The sequence below is a fragment of the Priapulus caudatus genome, unplaced genomic scaffold, assembly GCF_000485595.1.
Source record: "Priapulus caudatus unplaced genomic scaffold, Priapulus_caudatus-5.0.1 Scaffold4507, whole genome shotgun sequence".
Lineage (NCBI taxonomy): Eukaryota > Metazoa > Priapulida > Priapulimorpha > Priapulimorphida > Priapulidae > Priapulus > Priapulus caudatus.
The window spans coordinates 1-10416 of record NW_014581568.1 but is presented as its reverse complement, the minus strand read 5'-3'; the positions used below and the strand labels follow the sequence as shown (position 1 = coordinate 10416).

At 49.3% G+C, this 10416-nt stretch overlaps 1 protein-coding gene across 1 annotated transcript; it reads right to left on the bottom strand.

The window, feature by feature from the left end:
- Positions 1–4730: 4730 nt before the first annotated feature.
- On the bottom strand, positions 4731–7628 carry LOC106819798. Its single transcript, XM_014824384.1, has 4 exons — positions 7523–7628; positions 6876–6931; positions 5608–5889; positions 4731–5066 (listed from the first exon to the last, which is right to left on the bottom strand). Exons 1-4 carry the CDS (start codon positions 7626–7628, stop codon positions 4731–4733), a joined length of 780 nt encoding a protein of 259 aa, XP_014679870.1.
- Positions 7629–10416: the final 2788 nt, after the last annotated feature.

Below are 10416 nucleotides of genomic sequence, written 5' to 3'. Positions count from 1 at the left end.
CATGTGGAAAAACCGCTCTGGCGGCAACGCAAATACGACGAGTCTTCTCTCTCGTAAGCGAAGATTTCCGATATCCGGCAACGGACGCTCCCCCGATTTTCTCCGCGCGGTCGCGCCTTTTTACCGAAATTTTTGGGATTCTTTTTCGCTTTTTTGCCTTTTTAAATTCGACGACGATCCGAAATCGGAAAATTCCGAAAATCGGTAATATTTAGGTCGTAAAATCGTGGATATCGGACTGAGGGAGGTCTCTCTCTCTCTCTCTTCTTGTGTGTGGTTTCACTTGAAGCATCGCCAGGGAGGGGGCGGGGCGAGGAGGAAGGGGGAGGGGGAGGAGGGAAGGGGGGGGGGGAGGTCGTCTCCTCTCTCTCCGCTAGCAGTGTCATAGGACGACAAAGCTCTCTCTCTCTTCTTGTGTGTGTCTTCACTTAAAGCATCTGCGCGGAGTGGGGAAGGGTGAGGGGGAGATTGCAAAGAGAGAGAGGTGAGGGGAGCAGAAAGGGGAGGCCGGAGGCGAAAGGAAGATAATTGAGGGGGATGCGGTGAAGGATAGTGGCGAGCGCGGGAGGTGGGAGGAGGCGATAGGGATGAGGGGGGAACGGGAAAGTAGGAAAAGGGCGAGAGGTAGCGGGAAGGTGGGAGTTGGGCAAACGAGGGTGAGAACAGGTCTGGGGAGGTGAGAGGAGGGGAGGGGAGAAGAAATGGCAAGGGGAAGGGGGAGACTGAGGAAAAGGGGAGGGGGTGGCAAGAGGAAGGGTGGGTGGGGAACTCGTGCGTAATATAGAAGTTGCCATTAATTTTCCTCCGTTTGCATATGATTAAAATCATGTTATATTTTTAAAAAAGGTTGTCTTCCTCGCTTCTCGTTAATGCCTCATGTGTCTGTTTACGTGCGTACGTGTGTGTGCGTGCGCGCGTGCGTGCGTGCGTCCGAGCATGTGTGTATGTGTACGTGTGTGTGTGCGTGCGTGCGTGCGTGCGTGGGTGGGTGTGTGCGTCCCTGCGTATGTGCATGCTTGCGCGTGCGTGCGTGAGTGCTTTTCTGCGTGCGTACGTACGTGCGTGCGTGAGTGTTTTCCTGCATCTGTCCGTGCGTGCGTGAGTGCTTTTCTTCGTGCGTACGTACGTGCGTGCGTGAGTGTTTTCCTGCATCTGTCCGTGCGTGCGTGAGTTCATGCGTGCGTGCGTACGTGTGTACGTTCGTACGTGCGAAACACCGCCCGCCACAAACTACGAGACAACAGACCCGCGGAGAGACGGATTTCCGATTAAAAAATATCTTTATTACGTCGCGATGATCGTCACGATGATACAAACGCCTGATCGCCACCGCCACACATCGTCAACAAACAAAATATGTGATGTCACACACAACTTTCATCATAATTATCGCTATATATATATAATTATCGTTACACGCGCTCGATAACGATAATAATTACTCTTTATTAATTAATAATTATAATATAATTAATAATTATAATTTTATTATTAATTAATAACGATAATAATAATAACGATAATAATTACTCGATATAAAATTACGATGAAAATCGAAAATTAAAAAATCGCTCGGAAGCTGCGATGTGATAACAATGTATAAGATACGGATAAGTAAGACAATCGCTATTGTTTTCACAATTGTTTTGACTTTGTCGCAAAATTTTGATTATTTGTTCGCCGCCTGACAAAATTGACCAATCGCTGACGTCGCAAGGCACTGGAGTGTGTAAAAAAAATACAAGGGGAAGAATTGTGTGCAAGAGGCAGGATTGTGAATCTCTCTCTCTTTCTCTTTCTCCCTCTCTGTCTGTCTGTCTCCCTCTCTGTCTGTCTGTGTCTCTCTCTCTCTCTCCCCCTCTTTCTCTCTCTGTCTCTCTCTCTGTCTGTCTCTTTCTCCCTCTCTGTCTGTCTGCCTCCCTCTCTGTTTGTCTGTGTCTCTCTCTCTCTTCTTTCTGCTCTCTTCTCTCTCCTCTCTCTCTGGGCTCTCTCTCTCTCTCTTCAAACACTTGCTAGTGACACTCTACCTCTACAGAAAGTGGACACCATCTGCAAAGGCCACCTGTCTACAATGGGCCACCTGCTCTACAAAGCGCCGCGTTCAGCACTTCCCTTTGGGCCGCCCAGCACAATACCGTGAAACCCACCTTTGTCTTATAGAACGGGTCAATCCTCTCTGTATAACAGGACACTGTTGCATTTTTGCCAACTATTTCACTGGCCGTGACGAACATAGAAATAAATTCATAATAAATAATAGTTATATCGTAATATATTATTATTTAAAAAAAAAAACTATTTTTACTCGCCGCACTACAAGCTTTTCACCTCCCCCCCAGTTGGCAGACACTATCAGTATCTGGCTTCTCTCTATCATAAGGGGCCGTACCTACCTTTATGTTATTTACTTTTATTCCTGGCTTCGTTAGGAGTATGGATTCTTGTTGGAGAGGAAGCCCGTAGTGGGGGCATGGTAGTGGTAGCAAGAGAGGATGTGGCGGGAAAGGAAGGGGACGTGAAAGGAACGGTGACCATGAGAGAGAAAGGACAGAAAGACAGAAAGACAGAAAGGTGACAATGAGAGATAAATGTGACACAGAGAAAGGTGACAGTGAGAGAGAGAAATGTGACACAGAGAGAAAGGTGACGGTGAGAGAGAGAAATGTGACACAGAGAGAAAGGTGACAGTGAGAGAGAGAAATGTGACACAGAGAAGGGGTGACAGAAAGAAGGAAGAAAGAGAGACGTGGAAGGAGCGGTGACTGTGAGAGAGAAATGTGACAGAGAGAGAGAAAGGTGACAGAAACAGAGAAAGTGACAGAAAGAGAGAAAGGTGACAGAAAGAGAGAAAGGTGACAAAGATCTGTATTGAGAGAGAGAGAGAGGGCACATAGACAGAAAAGGAAGAGTTGAAGTGAGAAGGAGAGGAGATAGAGAGATAGAGAGATAGAGGTGGTAAGTGGTAGTGGGAAAGAAATAGGGGACACACACAGAAGGGTGATAGTGGGAATGAGAGAGAAGATAGAAGGGTGATTAGGGGAACGAGAAAGACGATAGCAATTGTGCGAATGTTAGAGGAGATTAACGACAGACCAAAGGAACGCTAGCTAGCCGCTAAGCTACGGCTAGCTCGCTCAGGTAGGCCTACCCAAGCAACGCGCCGGCTAACGAGAAAGAAAGAGGATAGCGGATAGTATCTGCTTTAACAACCATTCTATGTTTTGCTGTCCCCCGCCATGATTTTTTTAGTGGGTAGGTAGGCTAGGTCTTTTTTTTGTGAGGCATAATAGCTTATTTTAAGTCTGTCCTCATGTTCTGCCACACATGCTTCTTGTGTTTAAGCTCTTAACGCTATGAGGAATGCTAAAAAAAACAACTGGCAACCCCCAAACACTGTAAAACCAACTTCGGTCGCGCTAATTTCGTGGTCGCGTCGCAGACAGCATACATAACTAATTTCCTTTAAGGATGGCCTTGACAAGACTACTAGTTTCACACGAGGAATGAGTGTGGAGGATAAAGCTCACACATGAACTAGTAACAAGGAAGCGACATAAAAGCAATACCGCCAACTCACACGCAACCCGACATCTAGCTATAGCTGCGCATATCGTAGGAATGTAACCGCAAACTACAGTTCCGTTTGATTCCGAACGTACAAACATGCACTGCCAATACAAAACGTCTTGCGCGTGTACGACCGCGCAGTTCTCACTCAACTAGCACCAACTATAGCTTTTAAAAAAACACGTTAGAAAATATATAGCCCCCTCCCGAGTACAAAAAAAGGCGTTACAAAATTCCCCCTAACCCGCTAAAGGCTAAACCCCTTCACAGCAAGTAGATACGACAATCCTGCGGCTAAAAAATTATTTTAGAACTCGGATTATTATTATTACGATTTCTCGGTGCATTCTAACGGCGAAAAATGTCCCCACGTTCGCAGACGCAACATCTCGCGCGGCGGGAAGCTCGTGCTCGGCCAATGACAACCGTAAAAATGGCCGATCGCCCCCGAACCGAAACCTAGTCGTCGCCGTGGACGCGGCGACGAACAAATCGTCCGGCGTGGCCGTTCGCCGCCGGCACCACGGGAACAGCCGACTCACCAACTCTGCGCGTCGCTGCGATGCTTCCACCAGACCCACCGCCAGGGGCGCGCCACGCTCAAACACGTCGAACTCCACGTTTTACCCTCCGTCGGTTCATCCGTTCATCCCTGAGCGTCCGGCGACCTTGCGCTGTCGGCAGAGGACCGGTACGTCGAACCGCGCACGGCGACGTGCAGACAGCTCTCGGCGAAGGTGGCGCCGGCCGCGCGCTGCCTAGGCGACGCGGATCGCGAGCAACCGGGCGAGGCGCCGTAACATGACGGCGAGCGGCCGTACAGGCAGACGCGCGGCCCGCGCGCCGCGCCGCCGACCGTCCGTCGCCGTCCAGGGGCGCAGGCTCGAGCGGCGTCGGCGCATTCGACGTCGATCGATGCGCACGGCCATCCCCTGAACCGCCGGTAGCGCGCGCGGCGTACGCGAGTGTAGCACCGGAGGCGCTTGCGGTCGGCGAGCAACGCGGCGAGCGTGCGCGTCCGTCTTGCACCCAGCGGACAGAACGCTCGCGCGGCGGCGCGCACGTCGCGCAGAACGAAACCGCATTCCGCCGAGAGATTCAAGCCACCTCGAGGGCTTCCGGGCATCGCCTGCACGGACGCGACTGCTCCTCGTTGTCGAGCACTACGCAAACCTCGGTTGGTCCCCTCCCGTCCCCGAGGCCGGCAGCTGCGAGCTAGAGCTGCCTGCAGGCACTCCGGGCGCACGTGAAGCGCGCGAAGGTCGTTGTCGATGAGGTAGACGATGTTGACGTTCGGCGTCTCGGCAGCAGCAACAGGTTCGTGGTCGGGCGGCCCGCGCGTGGTGGTTGGCGCACGGGTTCACGACGGAGAGTTCGTTGCCGGTCAGGTCGAGGAATTCGAGCTTCGAGAAGTTCGAGTAGAAGAAGATCTCGTGGAGGTGCGTGATGTAGCGATCCGCCTCCAGCTTTTCCGTGAACGCGTTGGCTAGGTTCAGATCCTGCAGGCAAGAGAGAGAGACGATGATGTAATAACGAAGAGAGAGGAGAGAGGGAGAGAGAGATGAGAGAGGGAGAGAAAGAGAGAGAGGAGAGAGGGAGAGAGAGGAAGAGAGCAGACAGACAGACACGGAGAGAGTGAGAGAGAGAGAGAAAGGGGAGAGAGAGAGACAGCAGACAGAGAGAGTGAGAGAGAGGCGAGAGAGAGAGAGAAAGAGAGAGAGAGAGACAGACAGAAGAGAGTGAAACGAAACAGAAGAGGAGAGAGAGACAGGGAGAGTCGAGAGAGCAGAGAGAGTGAGAGAGAGAAGAGAGAGAGAAGAGAGAGAGAGAGAGAGAGAGAAGAGAGAGAGAAGAGAGAGAGAGAGGGAGAGAAGAGAGAGAGAGAGAGAGTAGGGCAAGAGAGACGATGCTTGGATAAATGATAACGATATAATATAAGAGAGAGAGATGGGGGAGGGCGCGGGGCTAACACAAACGCTCGCCTCCATTACGTAGCCTAGATTACTAATCGCGACCGCAGATCGGCGCCGGCGGGCGTACCTTGAGGTGGTGGAGGTTGCTGAGCAAGGCGGGTGTCGGCAGGCCGGGAGAACCTTTGGCGTCTCTGTGAGCGCATCCAAGATACGATGTCGTTGTTTCGCCCAGTATCGAGAACCCATCAAGAGTTTCGGCCATGCGATTCAGCGTCTGCCCATGGATATGTCGGATCGCGTTGTTCGACAGGTCCAGCCACGTTAGATCAAAACATCCGTCCGACCTCCTCCGCAGACAGCGGAGCGGGGAGTTCGCCGAACCATCCCCGTTGCCCGAGTGAAGATGCCCCTGCGCAAGGAACGTAATCTGGTCGTTAATGATTAGGATAATTTATTATTGCAACAATTAATATTTTAATTAAATAATTAATTGATCGGCATTACTATATACGGTATTTCTAATCGTTTCTACGAATTTTGTATACTTTGACAGTTAGTAAGCAGCTGCTATCGTCCACTCAAAAAGCTGAATTGTTCACTTTTGTGATAAACGCCATGAAACTTCTGCAGCAATTACTCTCTAACCGATAGTAAACAAAACAATTTGTCGATCATGGATCGCAAGCTACGGGTTAAGCTCGGACTCGAGAATCTAGCGCATCGTCGCTACAAATCGCGGACACCCTTCATACTGGCCCCGCCGCTGGAAACGAGAGCCTGAAAATTTATTGCCTAAAAACAGGCCTTCAGAGTACAAAAATAAAACTTGGAACTGATTATATTAGTTGGCACTACTGTGGTATTGCTGTGCTAGAAAATTGTTGAAGAGTATGATCACGGTGACCTTCTTTAACAGTTTAACGAATTTCGGCTCCTTTGGGATACCTGTGGTGGACGATGTGCAAACATAGCGAGTTTACACTTAGTGGGGCGGATATGTGTCTGAAGGTGTGCACTTCTGAAAGCAAGCCATGGAACAATTTGCCGCTACGGGCGGTTTTTGAGTATGCCGAGTTTCAAAAAATGTGCGGAAACACGATGTCACTCTCAGACGTTTTCCGGGCACCGCCCCGGCACCGCAAAAATCAAAAATTAAAGAATGGCCGCCAGAAAAACATGTTTTTTTGCCCATAAATCAGCTGTAAGTGCCCCTCGTTAACCAATGATCTTGGTGCCTATACCTATGTTTTTTGAAGTCCAAGAAAGCAATCAACACGGCATGTCAAATATCCATAAGATATATCTTCCCCCCGCCAAAACCGTTGCAACTTCAAATTGCCCGCGGCACCAAAACAGTTTTCGCCCATGAAAATCAGCTGTAAGTGCCCCCAGTACCATGATCTTGGTCTCTAATACATCGTGTTTTTGAAGGTCAATGGGCACAACCCATACTGCACGAAGCGGGTATAGAACACATGTGATCTATCATAACATCTTTCCCCTTCCAAAAAAATTATCCAAAATGCTGCCACACACCAAACGCATCTTCTCTGGCCATAAAATGCTATACGTGGCAACGGTTAGCGGCAAGGATCCGTAGGTATCTTATAACTGTTTTTAATCTTTTTATCGTCAACGGAACCCGTCACTGGAAACATGCGGCATGAAATTATGCCTAAACATACAGTGCTTCAAATTAAACAAATAACAATATAAACATGTTTAAGGTCAAAGAACTCGGTAAGACACACCGTGAAAAATTTACTGATGAGAAAACTTAAAACGAATGCATCCTATACTTCAGTTCATAATTTCTGTTACACTTTGGACAGGTCTCCTGCGTGCACTGGCCAAAAAGCCGTCGTTCATCCAGATTCTATTGAAGACACAAGTGCAAACGCAATAGAAGGCAGCCTCGTGTATGCCGTGTAAAAGCAATCACATGGTGTGTCCTGTATTATTAAATGATCCAATGGCAGTAATCCTCATATGCCTCAGATTTGCTTGCTTATTCTCTGCTTAGGAAAGGCACCTCAAGCCACCGTGCAGTCCTGAACATTTAAGCACACTGTGTACAACCCACTCGAGATCTTCGCTATGACACACTTGCCACTGCTTTTTGTGCAAAGCACTTTTTGCATCCGACATTTTGAGACCAGTTCATGACTAGCTGGGATGGCCTGCCTGGAGGAGTGGTCCAGCATAGAGTCCATGGGGATATCATCTCGGATGCCCTGTCACTCTCCTCCTGCCCGCATAAATCTGGCGATGGAACTTCAGGTGCCTCCTATAAGTGAACTGGCCGCTCAGATGCTGCGCGCTTCTGCTAAACACCCCTTTTCGCGATGCTGTTCCAGCGGGCATGCAACGTTGCGCGGAATGTTCTTCCATCTTACGGTTTTGTTGCAGTGAAGCAACATGCTTCGCCTGGCGTTCATTTCACATGGCTGGAGCTGCTGCATGTTCGCAGCTAACACAGAGAACAACACTAATCGTCTCTATTCTGCTCCAGCGTCGTCTGGGGGGATACGTCCTGGCTTGGAGCAATAGAGAGATAGCACCTGAGCAAATATCGGTTTGAGATGAGGCATACTGGCACGCGCGAACACCGCAAGCTGTTCTCCTTTCCAATGTGCCAGTGGAACGGCAGAAACAGTATCACACTCGCGAATATTGCGCTGGAAGAATACGAAAGACGCGCCATGATGCTGTCGTGCTAATTCAGTTGGCCAATTAGGTGGGCACTGAATGGTAAGCATAGTTTAGCACCTTCCATGACCAAATGGCTATCATATTCCCAGGTCCCTGTAACACACTTGAGCTCTGCAATTGCGGTAAACCACCACATCAGGTATCATGGCATCGTATTCGCCATCACTGGTACAACCCATGATGGAATGAATGGGCAAGGCATGAAAACAGGAGCCGGTGTGTCTGCTTCTTTTGTGAGCTGCAGAACAGAATCTGACAGGTAAGGCTATGGGAGATGATACAGGGCATGTCTGGCCATGTGTTTGGAGATCACTAGCTTCTGTGGAGGAGGTTGAAAGGCCCGTCTTGTATGGCATTGGCTAGAAGTTGGCAAACAGGCTGTCTTTGTTTTATTGCATCACGGCGAAGGAAGTTCTTGCAGTTAACAGAATCTTGGTGTTATTGTCCAGCCTGAGATCTCTACCCGACTCTACGGTTCTGTCGTGCCTTTGTGGCCTTTAGGGCTGTCCTCCCTGTAGACATCCCGCCAGAGCAACATCTACGTAAACAACGTCTTGTAAGCATGTGTTCTATAGTAGGCAAGAACACCGCCGCCCTATTGCTGAATAGTTGTGGAGACTCTTCTGACTTTCGAAGACGACAGGATCGAGAGTGGATCGCAATATATATAGATGGAGCCGTTGTGGTCCAGATGCTGCAACCCAAAGCCGTTAGCCGGGACCTTTTGACACGAGTACTTCAACTCCATACTTGCAGGCCTTTACAATCGCTTAGGCAACCTGGAAGACAGCGGGCAGATATGAGTGCTGCTTGCGCGCCGTGTACTCACGAGGAAGCTGATTCCACATGCTGATTCATCGGTGCACTCCATTCTAGCGCACGGATGGCCCATGCGACGAATAAAGATCCGCAGTAACAATACTGATGTTGTTGGTGCTGGCGCGTTTGCGCAATTGCTCGCAGTTCTCTCCTCCGCCAACCCCCGTTAGATTGAGCTGTGGACTTCATATGGTTTTCTTCCGAGGCAAGTCCCAGTAACCTTCCAGCGCATACCATACGCTACATCCTGGTCCGAGAAAGAAAGCGCGCGTGTGTTACGATGTTTCATGCATGTAATATGGTCGTGAATACGGTTTCATATTTCGGCTGGAAGAGGAAAGAAGACGGCTATGGGACCGTATGGACCGTGTTCCCAGAGCTCACCCCCTGTTCCGGTTCAAAGGGCACTGCTTCGAACTGCCCAGATAACTGTCCTGATGATACCAGCAATCGGAATGTCCATTGAGGCGATGTTGGTGGTTACTCATATATGGACGCACAGAGCAGCCTCAGTAAAGTCAATCGAAGTCAGCGCAAGATCTTTTTCTCAACGAAAGGTGCGATCTCCTGCGAGCAACATGCCCTTCCACTCAAGGCATGCCTTAGTACAACATGGTCAGGAAGGCTGTCTTACGCATCTCGCCAAGGTGGTTATGTACTGGGGCAAGAAGCCCTGTTAAAGAAGCCCAACGTTTACCGGTGAGTGCGCTCCAAGATGAGGAATGCGACTAAGCTTTGAACAGTGGCTCGGCTGGTGCCTTACTGAGCGACCACTCTCCGCAAGCCAAGGACTCCCTGGCTATGAACTCATTCGATGTGGACTGCAAAGCTGGTTGTTGAGACGCCGCGTCCCTTGCAACAATGCCAGACACAGGCTAATTCTTACTTGCACTGGTTTGCCAACCTGTAGAGCGCAACTGCTACTAGCTATTGGTATGCACCCTAAGAGTAGCAAGTAGACAAGGTTTCTTATTGAACTGTGTTCAATTGCGCAAAAGAGCCATCCGTTAATTGTTTAACAGTTTTGACGCAGCTATCCTTCACAGCCAAGTGTATATACTATTGACCCGCCACGTAGAGCAAGCCCGCGATTAAACCTCAGCAAGGCGAAAAGAAAATAATGTATGCAGGGAAGCTATATAATCGAATTTGTGGTTCAAAGCACTCTAGGTACTTAGCGCTGGAAAGCGGCTAAAATGCAATGTGAGGATGAAGCAATGTAATAGACTTTAGGCCCAATTCAGGATTGTATGGATTGTATTCAGGAATGTACTTCGGAAACGTGTGAAAAGCGTTTTTTCTACTCATTAAACATGCATAAAAAATAATAATTTGAGCGTCAGTAAGTGCTAATCTTTAGTGGGCCATGTATCTATGCGTTTGACATTTGCGCACGCACAGTACC